This window comes from Crinia signifera, chromosome 3, assembly GCF_055691185.1.
Source record: "Crinia signifera chromosome 3, ASM5569118v1, whole genome shotgun sequence".
Lineage (NCBI taxonomy): Eukaryota > Metazoa > Chordata > Amphibia > Anura > Myobatrachidae > Crinia > Crinia signifera.
In genome coordinates, this window is record NC_139219.1 from 278,716,208 (window position 1) to 278,730,248 (window position 14,041).

Sequence of the window (14,041 nt, forward strand, 5' to 3'; positions counted from 1 at the left end):
TTAATTGTTGCCCAAAATGCCATCATGAAGAAGTGGATATTTACCATTGCCCTATTATTGAGTACTTGTGGCATTAATCAATTGGCATGTCACCCTGGATTGGGCAATTTTTGGATCATTTAAGACTAATTTTATAGATAGACCTCAAATGTGTACGGATCGCATGCGATAAAATCCTGCTACTTTTTTAGTCACTGGCCGTATGCAAACTGATTGAGAAGACCGGGTTTGGGGGTGGTAACCAGCTGTTTTCTGGGAGTGTCAGGGAAAACGCAGGCATGCCCAGGGATTTTAGGGGAAGTTGTGTGACGTCCACTCTGGCCACGAACACCCTGTTTCTACCGTAGCCGCCGACTAGGTCCTGGGCTACGCACAGACTGCACACACTGTAGAAATCATTCTTGAGGTGCTATTCACCTGTCCAGCTCATTTTCGATAGCCATGCTAAACAATTCACAGGCTTGCATGGGGCAGGCTTTCACTCTGGCGGGGTGGCGTATATATCTGATTGCAGGACTCTGCTATTTAGCAGAGCAGCGATCACGTCTGAATTAGGCCCTAAGTCAAAGGCATAAGCAAATGCTTAATATTTCCTCAGACTTTTCCTAGCATTTCTACCATGCTACTAGACCGTAATGTCATAGGGAATACCAAAGGTACACTAACTATACTAAGCTACATTTATTAATAGTATACTTATGTTGCTGTTAAAGTTTTAAAAAGGTTTTGCGGCTGTTATAGATGTTTCCAACTGTCAATCTTGTTGCATTGTTTTTCTATACATGTTTACGTTGTTTCTTGTTCTCTTTTTTTGTCTGTCCCCAGAGATCAGACCATGTTCCTCTATGCCCTGTATGAATGATGCAACCTGTAAGGACCTTGCTGGCACTTACAAATGTCTGTGTGGCCACAGATTTACTGGAAGGCACTGTGAGACAGGTGACAGATGTTCACTCAGCAAACATACATTGTTATACCTTTTTCAGTCACCTCCGATATCGGGATCTTTTCTACTTACTGCTTTTTATATAAAAAATGTTGACTTTCCATCAGATTCATGAGCAGAAAGAGGATCAGAGGAGATGTTCCCAAATGGGATTCTTCCAGACATCTGTCAGAATCTGATTCCAGGGCCCTGCTATTCGTGACATTCTCACCCTGCTTGGCTGATTCTCCAGACAGGAATGTAGATTCAGTGGCCCTTGGCTTCATACATATGCTAAAGTATTCTGACCACTGAGGGTAGAATTCTGGTCACAGATGCAGTGTGAGCAGATACAGTATAAGTCTTTAAATATATGAGAGAGAGCGAGTTACTAATGGTATACATTTATATGAAATGGTTGGCTGTGCATTTGCTTTTGGGAAGCGGTTACAATGCCTGTGATCAGGATGTCTGTGGTCAAAATCCCGACTGGTGACCACAACACCAGTGCTGGAATCCCGTCAGTAGTGGAGATGCCGATGCCGGAATCCCAACAACCGACATCCTTATCACAAGGATGCCAGGTGTCTTAGTCATTGATCAGGGGGAGGGGGGGGGGTTTAGGAATTTGGGGAGAGTTAGGAATATGATTGGGAAGGGAGGGTTAGGCATTAAAGGGGCAAGGTTAGGGTTACACTGTAGGTAGGTTAGGGGGCTAGGCAGAGAGCGGTAATTGCCTGAATGGGAAAATTGCCAAGATGTTAGTTATATTTACAGATGTATGTGTACATGTGGAATCACTGGGCACGGCTGTAAGATTGGACATCATCTGTGTTCTTCAAATGTGCCTTAACAGGAAAAAATAATTAAATTAAAACAAAAAATACAATTACAATTTTGACTCATTGAGTTGCCTCCCTGATTTTAGGATCTTGTTCCATTCAGATTTCTCCTCAGCACACTGTTTTCTTTCAATACCAATAACTGCAGCACATTATATACTTAGCGCTCTCTTCTGCAGTCTTCCCTGTTCAAGACCCTTTACTGTCCCAGCCACGTCTCACGCCTCTAGGGCCTCTTTTTCTGCCCTCTATCAACTTCTCCTTGTTCATAATTGGCCCTTGAAAGATGCTAATGAATAGGCCTCGTAGAGGTCTTGGAATCTCACAACCTTAAACTTTGGAACCTAGGAGTGATCTGTTTCAGTGGAAAGAGAACTCATTTTAAACTCTTCTATAATTTGTATTTGGATCCTACATGCCTCCTCTGATCTTTGTAGGTGCTTCTGTTACCAGTGAAACATCCCACAGCGCATACGATGGACCTTTCCAAATATACTGGAAAGTTATCCCTGACCTCATTAGTGCTGTTACTAACACTGAATGTCTCCATCTCATCTTTATTCCTTGATACTTTGACCAGTTCCTCATATTCTGCGATTATGCCAAAAGCTCATCAAACACACATTGAATGCTGCTATATGACAGATCGTTTTGCATTGGAAAGCTACTTCTGAGAAAGTCTGGAAAACACTTTGTGAGGAGAAACCCCCATACTCATTATGTCTCTAATACATTCCCATATTATTTTCCCTTTCTTTTGGGCTTATTGCAGTCTCCTAATTTCTTTTTTTGGCATTTTTTTCATGCATTATGGGTTTTCTACCTCTGACTCTGTGTCATCTGTGTTGTGATTTGTCTGCTTTTCTTATATCACCTTGATTAATTCACCCCCTCCATTGTAGTTTAAGGATCAGGTGCCGAGACGTTTAACGTCAGCCATTTTGTATTGATGCTTTTTCATTTTGCCTCCAACATGTTTAATAGGTTCTTTAAAACAAAACTAACCATTTACTAGCTGGTTCAGCTGCTTCATTTGTCTATCTGTTTTCTTCTTTTCCTAGAGGTCAGACCCTGCTCATCATCCCCTTGCCATAATGGCGGAATTTGTGAAGACCTGGGTGACGGCTACAGCTGCGTGTGTCCACGGGGTTTCAGTGGGGATCGCTGTGAGACAGGTGAGGTCACATTTACCTCTGCTATGTTCTATAAGACAGCACACACCCTAATACACTGATGCCCATATACCATCCTTTGTCTTTTGTATGGTTATTTATACCTTTTGAATGTATTGTAGACCTATTATCTTATTGGTAGGTCTCTTTTTTTCTGCTGTTTGTCATATGATTTATTTTTCCTGTCTGTTTCCAGTAATCCTACTGTACCTTGTTTCTCATCACCTTCTTGGACGAAGGAATGTGTAAAGACCTACAAATGTGTCCTCATCAGCGGTGGCTGCAGCACTGACCAAGCAGTGGAGTGGGGAGATCTCCAGGCACATATATACATATACTGTATATTATCATGTATGTAATATATGTGTTGGATCGATCCCTCAGGGATCACCACTGTTTAGTGCCTGTGGAACCTGAGAGTCCGCATAAACCATTATGCACTGTTAAGCCCGCCCCCCGGGGTATTGATCTAGAAAATATATTACATACATGATAACATGTATGCATATATGTGCCTAGCGATCCCCCCTTCACTCGTTGGTCGGCACTGCAGCCGCCGCTGGTCCGCATAAATCCAGCTTCATTACACCATGTAGCATGGGATGCCTGCCAAGAGTGAGGTGCCAGGTCCCTTCACCTGTCATTTTTTGTTGAAAAGGCACCTTAATCACAACGCAGTGCAACTAGCACACACTGTATATTGAGTCTGTATACAGAGCGAAACAGAACTTGCTTTGGAAAACGACTGCAGCTGCTACATTGTAGCACTTCATGTACAAATTCAGAGGGGTTTATTTACTAAGATGGGATGTTGCTATGGGCAACCAATCAGATTCTATTCTCTTCTAGAAGGTGCTATATAAATAAGAAGTAGATTCTGATTGGGAGATGTCTGCGCCACAGCCAAATAAACTATATATAGTAATGGCTGCAAGCCTGGACAATGCTTTAGGGCCTTGATGGCTAACCTTGACACTCCAGATGTTGTTGAACTACACATCCCAGCATGCTCTGCATCAGATTTAGCATGGCCAAATAGCAAAACTGAAGCAGAGCATGCTGGGATGTGTAGTTTAACAACATCTGGAGTGTCAAGGTTAACCATCAAGGCTTTAGGGTCACAAAGTAGGTTTCAGATTTGTTATTTTTCCCTCAGAGGTCAGACCCTGCTCCTCATCTCCGTGCCTGAATGGTGGATTGTGTAAAGATCTGGGCTATAGTTACAGCTGTGTGTGTACACGTGGATACACCGGGGAGCGTTGTGAGACAGGTGAGGAGATCATGTGCACAAGGACAATACAATCATTTTCTATTCTCTTCTCATTTTGTTGATTATAAAAAGACATTTAACCACTGCAATGCACTGTGGGAGGGATTCAGGTTGAGACTTGGGACTGGCAAAATAGCCAGCCCCCCACTCTACCCCCACAGCAGCTGCCATATCACTACATATTATTGCCACGTTAAAGTATTAGGGTATGATTCAGTTCTACTTAAAATGCTTATAACCTTCTTCTTTGACTGATCTTTTCTATCCTCTCCTCAATGCGATCTTCACTCTCTTAAAGTTCTAGGTTGACGTATTCTGCCATGCCACAGCTCTCCACTCAGAAGTGCCAAGTTTTGGCACCACTTGTAGGTGGAGCAGGGCAGACACGCAGGAATGATGCACATACTGCCGATGCACACAGCATGGTGAAGGTATTGGCAGTAGGAACCTTCTATGTCCAGGCCCGGCCCAGCAGTTGTATCAATAAGCCCCCACCCCCAATGATGGTAGCCCAAGTGAATAGCATTGCTGCTGCTTACATAGAAGATGCGTACAACTCAACATAGTGTGTGCAAAGTTCCAACCAACTCAGGTGTCATTCATAAGTGTGCCCTTGTGAGAGCTCCATACAGTTTTTGTCAAGCGGTACAATTATTATTATTATAGCAAGGGGTAAAGCAGCTGAAGGAGCTTGGTAGGGCCCCTGAGCTGCTCGTCCTATGTTTCTGCCACCCGTGCTGCTCTTAGTGTTTGCTCCACTGTACAGTGGGCCTGACTCAGTTTTGTATGGTTTACGTACAAATCTGATGGTGGTCTGCACAGCTACAAGTGTCATTTCGCACATTTGCAGAACAGGTATTGCAATATCGCTCGCAGCCGCCTGTCATGATTGACATGCTGCGGCATTTGGGGGGCTAGAGTGGGGGCGGCACCCAACACTCTTCTTCAAAACTGGGGCTTGATGGGTTTAGGGTGTGCAAGTGAGTAAGCGTCAGCAATTTTACAGTGGTGTGCTGTGAGACCTAGGAGCTCACACTGCACCATAAGTCAGATGTTACCAGACCAATAAATATTCTATATGTAGGCACAATTTATTTACTTATCCAAATTTATATAGAACTAAAGTGCTACTTTATCCTTCTGTATCAATGTGTAGGCTATGCTTAAGGACGTTTTCTTCTAATACTTTCCACAAAAACTAATAATGGTAATAAGTAGCATCCTGTTGCCTCCACTTTTCCTAGAGGTCCGACCTTGTTCTTCATCACCTTGTCTGAATGGAGCAGTGTGCAAGGACCTGGGTGTTACTTATATCTGTATGTGTACAAGGGGATTCACTGGGATACACTGTGAGGCAGGTAAGATCAATATTTTCATAAACTCTTCACTTCTGGAATGGCCCTATTTTACTAACGTTTCGGGGAGTTTTATTTATTGTTTGGATTTTGCTAATAACCGGTAACTTGCCATTACTGACCATTCCTACCGCTGTTATTTGGACACCAAGTGCTCGCACGCTATAGTGCCAACTGCACCTTAGTGTGGTGACATCAACTGTCTGAGACTACTCGCTGCCACTACATGTCTCCCTCGCTGGCATCAGGAACCGCTTGCTCCCACTCTGAAAGCATAGCTTGCTAGGCAACACAGCTTCGAAGAGGCATTCACTTGTAATCCCCTCAGAACTGGTTTATTGAAGGACAGGTGGATTTTTTTGATGCACAATGTTTCTGTGATTCTGTACAAATGCTGAAACACCTCTGTGCTGATTGCTCTCACTTTGTAGACTTGGGCAGTTTCTTTGGCTGAAGACTGCTGGGTATCAGGCAGAGCATTGCTTTAGGTCACTGAGGGGTAGATTTATTAAGCTCGGTGAAGTGATAAAGTGTCTGGTTTTTATCACCGGCCAATCAGCTCCTAACTGTGAAGTTACAGGCTTGGTTTTAAAAATGACAGGTAGGAGCTGATTGGCTGGTGATAAAAACCAGGCACTTTATCACTTCACTGAGCTTAATAAATCTACCCCTGAGATCCAGACATGGGTTAGAATGTTCCAGTACCTGTAGATTACACGAATACAGCAGTTATAACTCTCTCCCAGAAAGCTCTTCAGCAATTGGGATGTTTATTGTTCAGAATCTGATATATTTTGTACAATTGGAAGTAAATGTACATATTATAAGCTTTTATGGAAGAGTGCAGCAAAAATAAATTGTTCTTTTAATGGCTCCCGGCTCCTTCCAGATTTCGGTTCGAGGTACTACTCTTCAGTAATACGTCCCCTCATACATATCTGTCCTCACCACGAGTGACACTCCATTCTACCACTGCACTTTTGTTTCCCTACCCTACTCATAACTTCCACCTACTATTATCTCAGAGACTTTATTCCACATTGCTCCCTGCCTAACCCGATCTACAATCCTACAAATGCTCCATCAAACCACAAACCTTCAAGCTAGTCTATCAATACTCACCTAAGTCCACTTCCTCCTCCCACTGCCATTTGTGTCCCATCTATGTCGCCTGTCTGTCACTGGGTTCCTCATTGTATTTTGGGTCAATGTATACCTGGACTGCTCCTTGCCATGTGTTCTGCAGAGCGTCTGTGCACACTCACCAATTTTGTACCAAATTCATGCCGCAGCTGTTATTGTTCACACACCACTTATTTTGTATTTATCCCTCTTGTTGTGATCATGCCTGAAGTTATTCTATTTGATGTTATAATATCAATTATGTTTCTACTTCTCTTTCTACTTTTTGAAATCATGCTCTGTCTTGCTAGAGAATCTATTATGCTGTACAAAAAAAACAGTGATTATAGTTAATACAGTTTTATGTTATATCAAAACCTTTGCCTTTGCCTCTGTGTTTTCCTAGAAGTTAAGCCATGCTCCTCATCTCCTTGTCTGAATGGGGGGTTGTGTAAGGATCTACATGACGGTTACCGCTGTGTGTGTCCTTGGGGGTTTACTGGGGAACGCTGTGAGACAGGTAAGCACATTGTGGTACAAAGTTGTATTACCTATGATAAGGGATAGCATGAAAGAATACCCCAAAACTAATATTTTTCAGTATTCCATCTAAGTAACGTTGCTATAATATAAGTTATGCAAATGGTAATCTAAGGTGCTGCTACTTTACACTTACCACAGAAAAAGGAACATAAAGCTGTCCAGTATCCAGGCTTTTTATATCTACAGTGTCTAGTTAGATAATCCAAAGGTCAACAACTATTCGTCGACAGTCAAAAGGTTGACATGAGTTTTTCATGATTTTTTTTGTATTATAAAACAACTTGGTTATACTTTACCATCCACGTGGGCATAGAGTTAGATTCTAATAGTCTTCCGAGCGCAGCGAGGAACCGTACCCAAAGCATAGCGAGCGCAGAGTGCCATGCAAGGGGACGCGGTACACTTATACCGACCTATGTCAACATAGACACCAAAAAAAACCATGAAAGCTAATGTTGACCTATTAACCCTGTTGACCATTAGTTGTCGACCTTTTGATTGTAGACCCAGACACTGTACATCTAAAAGCCCAAGCCCATGCTGGCCATACACTGGAGATATTTCCAGCCAGTCTTACAAATGGTAGAAAGGTCCTAGAGATGACTTTATACATTAAGAAATTTATCTTCCAGATATCGTAAGGCCCGTACACACTGGGCGACTTTGAGCTGAAAGTCGCTCAAAACAGGAGGTTTTCAGCTCAAAGCCGCCCAGTGTGTATGCCCCAGCGAGCGATGAGTGCTGCTGCGCGCTCCCGCAACATTGCTGGGAAAGCCGTTCATCTGCTTTTATACCAGCAGATGAGCGGCTTTCAGGACGGCTTTGCATAGTGCTGCGCTAGGCAACGCCATCCTCCCCCCCTCCATCGGCGCCGAGCAGGGGGAAAGCCGCTCAGTATGTATGCCCCAGCGAGCGATGAGTGCTGCTGCGCGCTCCCGCAACATTGCTGGGAAAGCCGTTCATCTGCTTTTATACCAGCAGATGAGCGGCTTTCAGGACGGCTTTGCTTAGCGCTGCGCTAGGCAACGCCATCCTCCCCCCCTCCATCGGCGCCGAGCAGGGGGAAAGCTGCTCAGTATGTATGCACTGAGCGGCTTTCCCCGCAGCGATGAGTCTCATCATCGCTGTCCATACACGCTGGGCATAGTCGCCCAGTGTGTATGGACCTTAGTCACTCACATACATGCCAGCAGTGATGTTTCATCTGCAGACTACTGAACTGGAAAGATTACATTCATTTTTTGCAGTTTGTTAGCATTGCCGAATTATCTTTCATTGAAAGTCTGCAGCAAGTTTGGGTCTTTGTAGAGGAAGCCACAGGGAGGGGGAGGAGGTGGTGAGGCTGCGCAGGTGCAAACTAAGCAGTGCAGCCCATGTAAGCAGAAAAATAATTGGATGCACTCTGCACTGACCTTTGTGGAGAGTGCGCCCTGCCCCATGGCAACGCTGATCCTTCAGAGATTTTTAAATGGAATAGAATGTCCCTTGGCAAAGTTGTCAGTATCAGCCAACTTCAGGGACATAGGAGGTAATTCTGGTTGGCTCGCTATTCAGCGTTGGTTAGCTGCTTAGTGAGCCTTGTAATGCCGCCCGCCAGGTGTACGGTTGCACGGCCCTCTGCCATCCAACAAATATATGCAACATCCATTCGCAGGCCAACATGCGGTCCCGAATGCATTCAATGGTCGCCTACCATCAAATGCTTTCTTCAGAGCTCGCAAATCTAAGTCAGTCTCTGATGATTTAGACTTGCAGCGTCCTGCTCCGGATACTGGTGCCCGCCCGTGTTCACATGGGGATGCCCAACTTTTTTTCCTGGGTGCACCCAGCGTTTTCATGGTCATGGCCCATCGGTCCCCAGTGCGAACACGTTGGGGACTGAGCAAACCAGAATGATCTCCATGGTGCTAATCGATTCAATAAGGTGGGCACCGTAACATTATACATATAGGTGATTTCTTCTCACAAATATGCAGGGACAGAGTATAAGGTGATGTCAGTGTGCTGCATGTGGGACACTAAATTCTAGCAGATTTTGATAGTGATCGTTTCTTTTATAGTTTTTCAATAATTTGTATCAAATTATCCTATATAGTACCAGTAGCATCACAAGGGAGGTGCAGGAATTGCGTCCCACACCCCGGTGTCACCGTTGTAGGCTCTGAGTACATATAACAAATTTAATGAATAATATTGACATTCTGATAAGCAAATTAACCTAAAGATGTCATCACCTTTCTTTGAAAATCTTTTTATTCTCTGTTAATAAGATATATTATATAATAATAATAATATAGGGGTGTATTCAATGCGTCCGGTGAGGGGGTTAAACGGCGGGGATCGACTAAAACAACCGATCGTCGCTGTTTAACCCCCACACCGCCCGCTCACCCTATTCAATGTTCCAGGGGAATCCTCGCTGTTGGAGGACAGCAAGGATTCCCCCAAACAGCGAGGCCTGCGGCTAATGCAGGGAGACCGCTGCATTTAGCAGCGAGCCTCGCTTTTTTAGCGGCTGCATACGCGGTTTCCCTCTCGCTCCAAAAACCTAGAGAGGGGGAAACGGCGTGTGCAGGAGGTCAGTTGAACACTGACCGTGCAAGCTTACAGCTCGCAGTAAGCATTGAATACACCCCATAGTGTTTATTGGCGCTTTACTGGCAGCAGTTAAGCAGCATGTTGTACAGAAAAGCATTATTTTAACATTACCTATGCAATAGGTTTTTTTAATATTTTTTACTATATGATACTTGAGGGTGTTTCTGTTGACTCTGCTTCTCCCATTTTTCAGAGTTCAGACCTTGCTTGTCATCTCCTTGTATCAATGGAGGAACCTGCGAGGATATGGGCGATGGTTACAGTTGTGTTTGCACTGCTGAATTCACTGGAGTACATTGTGAGACAGGTGAGCAGTGCTATCATTATAGACCAATAAGACCTGGTGATGTGCAGGACTCCATTGTGTTTCTGATACTATGGAATCCAGACATGGGTCACTATAAAACACATAGAAGGTATTGTTAGATTATTAATAAATGAAGAGGGGAGTGGTTAGAACCTCATGCATATCCTTTCCATATAATCCAACATTTTCATCGCTGCCTCTTTCTGATGAGTGTGGGGTGCCCAATCTAGGGTCCGGATACACTACTGCTGTATCAGATGCTTCACAGAACTGCCTATGGCACTATGCACCACCATAAAGGATTTGAGCTTCTACAGATTCTGACACTCTCCCATATTGTTTACTATGCAGAAAATATCAGGTACCTTGTTCTTGATGGAGACAACATGCACAGCTTTATACCTCCTGCTGTGGCCCTGGTGTGGCTAGAGCAGTGGAGCATAGAGCACTGTATGTGAGGGCCCTTTATATCAATTAATATTTGTGAGAAATCCCCCCCCCCCCTTCCCCCTCCCCAGCTGCGCAGGTACGTAACAAAGTTCATGGAAGTCTTGGCAGATCTCCCAAGGTTCAGAGGGGGTAATAATTATCCCTTATCTCGGCAATCTTTTCAGTGTTTTCATCAGGGCTGAGTCTCCAACTTTGCTTTGGCACACAAAACACTAAGAGCTGCAGTGACCTCCGTCTGTTCCTAGGTTTAGCCCGCCTTGGAGTTGATTGATGGGTATCATTTAAAGTTGTGTTATGTCAAACTCATTTTTACTGTGCTATAAGATAATACATATAATCTGAATAATCCTGTGGTTGAATTGCGGCGGAGTGAGAGAATGCATCCTTTGTCACTTCTCTTTGCGGTATGTTTTGATATTATAATAGTGCATTTAATAAGTTAATTGAATAATTAACATCACCTGTTGTTAACTGTTTGTTTCTGGGTTTTTACTAGATGTCCGACCCTGCTCCTCTTTTCCATGCTTAAATGGGGGGATTTGTGAGGACAGGGGCTCAAATTACAGCTGTTCATGTCCACGGGGATTTACTGGAGAACAGTGTGAAACAGGTAAGGGAGCGTTTTTATGTTCCTTTGAATGTAGGTACCTGAGATGTCCTCTAGACTGTAAGCAGTCACAGGCAGGCACCCATCGTCCCTTTGTCTCCGAGTGTTGTGGTCCCTTACATATAAATGATGAAGTATAACACTGTCTTGGCATTAAAGCGTTTTTCAAATACCATACAAAATATAACTGCAGTTCATTATGATATGCAAATGATAGGTTGACCTTAATTTGGCCAACAGTCAATTGGTTGTCCCCATATGATTGACATGCGTTAAGTGAACATGGTCAAGTAGGTTGACATGTAAAAGTTTGGTATAAAAGGTCAACATGTTCAAATGGTCGACATGACAGTGATCAACACAATGGATTTATAATACAAATATATCATCTAGATATCACGGCGGCACGTGTGTGTGACATATGTTTTTTGAAGAATTTATATGTGTGCACTCCGGTTATTAATGATAAGAACAAATTTCATTGTTCAGATATTAATAATAAAAAATAAATTAGCAATATTACAAGTAGATGAGCAGTACTAAAATGCAATGTAAATAATGCAGTACCTGAACAGTATGCATAAATAACCAAAAACAAATTCCCAATGCATAAAGACAAATCTAGAAAAATAAATAAAAGAACAGGAAGGTCATGCCCCTTTCCCACTGCAGCTAAAAAACGGTAAATTGCCGATTTTCAGCGCAATTTACCGTTTTAAGGCTGCAGTGGGAAAGTGCCAGAGTTGAAATACCGCTTAAAGCTAAATGGTATTTCAACCCGTTTTTAAACGCATAAATGCACATATGTAATGAGCGGCTCATTATTATGCACGTGCACTCATTACATATGCGCAAAGTGAGAACTACTAGTTCTCATCAGGCACTGGGACTGCCTGTACCCCGCATGGACCCCCGCTGCCTCCCCACTGCCCTGCATCCCCATGCAGGTAATTACAAGGGGAGGGGAGGGGAGGTGGGGGCACAGGGCAGGTACGGGGGTTAGGCACTCCTTACACTTGGGGGGGGGGGGGGGATTAGGCACTCTTTACACTGGGGGGGGGGGGGGAGGGGGTTAGGCACTCTACATTTTACACGGTTCACTGCAATGGGAATGGTTCTTAAATGGTATTTAAAACGGTAATCTGCTGCAGTGGGAATGCTAATACCGTTTTAAATACCATTTAAGATTACCAGTACTTTAAACTGGTCTGCAGTGGGAAAGCAGCATAATAAACTGCCCTGTTTGATAATAGTCTTAGGGTGTATGAAGGTTCTATCATATACAGGTGAAACTCATTTCAGTAATTCAACTTAAAATGTGAAACAAATATATTATACACTCATTACACGCAGAGTGAGATATGTCAAGCTTTTATTTGTTATAATTTTGATGTTTATGGCTTACAGCTAATGCAAACCCCACATTCAAAATTCAGAAAAATTTGAATTTGACATGAAATCAATAAAAAAAGGATTTTAAATACAGAAATGTCGACCCACTGAAAAGTATAATCCTGCATATGTACTCCATTGCTTGGTTTGGGCCCTTTTTGCATGAATTACTGCCTCAATGCTGTGTGGCATGGATGCTATCATTCTGTGGCACTGCTGAGGTGTAATGGAAGACCAGGATGCTTCAATAGCGGCGTTCAGCTCTTCTGCATTGTTCGGTCTCATGTCTCTCATCTTTCTCTCGGCAATGCCCCATAGATTCTCTATGGGGCTCAGGTCAGGTCAGTTTGCTGGCCAATCCAGCTGGTTATTGAAGCAGGTTTTGGTATTTTTGGCAGTGTGGGCAGGTGCCAAGTCCTGCTGGAAAATGAAGTCAGCATTTCCATAAAGCTTGTCTGCTGAGGGCAGCATGCAGTGCTCTAACATGGCCTGGTAGATGGCTGTGTTGACTCTGGACTTAATAAAGCACAGTGGACCAACACCAGCAGATGACATGTCTCCAAAAATCAACACAGACTGTTGAAACTTCACAATGGACTTCAAGCATCTTGTATTGTGCGCCTCTCCATTCTTCCTCCAGACTCTGGGACATTGGCTTCCAAATGAGATGCAAACTTTGCTCTCCTCAGCAAAGAGGTCTATGGACCACTGAGCAACAGACCAGTTATTTTTTCTTTAGCGCAGATAAGACGCTTCTGACGTTGTTTGTTGTTCAGGAGCGTCTTGACAAGAGGAATAAGACATTTGACGTTTATGTCAAGGATCCGTCTGTGTGTGGTGGCTCTTGATGCACTAACTGCAGCCTCAGTCCTTGTGAAGGACACACTTTTTATTGGCTTTTTTTCTGACAATCCTCTCCAGGCTGCGGACATCCCCGCTGCTGGTGCACATTTTTCTTCCACACTTTTCCCTTCCACTTAACTTTCTATTAATGTGCTTTGATACACCATCCAACTTCTTTTGCAATTTCCTTTTGAGACTTTCTCTCCTTGTGGAGGGTGCCAATGACGGTGGTGCGGCAGTGGCACAGTAATTGAGGGTGCACGTGCTCAGGAGTTGACATTGACACACACAAACGTTACAAACTCATGTTGAACCTTTCTGGGTCGACCTTGTGAATGTCAACGCCTCTGTTCCCCTTCTTCCATATGGTCTGGGGCTGGCAATGAACATCTGGAAGTAGTGCATTCTCAAAGTCTTAGAAGATAAACAACAAAGTGTTGAAATATACTATGGGGATGACAAGTTGGACAATCCACAGCGAAACAAAATAAATACGGGTGCCTGTTGGAAAATAAACTATAGAGGAAGAAAAGCAATTGGCACTTGTGGTATTTTTTAAATTAAAAACAGCTGCAAAGTTACACCATTGTGATATCAAAAGTAATCAAAATGAAT

The 14,041-nt window shown here is 43.5% G+C and overlaps 1 protein-coding gene across 6 annotated transcripts in view; it reads left to right on the forward strand.

The window, feature by feature from the left end:
- SNED1 (sushi, nidogen and EGF like domains 1) overlaps nt 1–14,041 on the forward strand; it is a 136,370-nt gene that overhangs the window by 81,617 nt on the left and 40,712 nt on the right. For all 6 annotated transcript variants that reach the window (XM_083178178.1, XM_083178179.1, XM_083178181.1 and 3 more), the window contains 7 exons: nt 826–939; nt 2,829–2,942; nt 4,096–4,209; nt 5,454–5,567; nt 7,093–7,206; nt 10,021–10,134; nt 11,081–11,194. In XM_083178178.1, the coding sequence (XP_083034304.1) occupies nt 826–939; nt 2,829–2,942; nt 4,096–4,209; nt 5,454–5,567; nt 7,093–7,206; nt 10,021–10,134; nt 11,081–11,194 (798 nt within the window). The remainder of the gene's footprint in view (nt 1–825; nt 940–2,828; nt 2,943–4,095; nt 4,210–5,453; nt 5,568–7,092; nt 7,207–10,020; nt 10,135–11,080; nt 11,195–14,041) is intronic.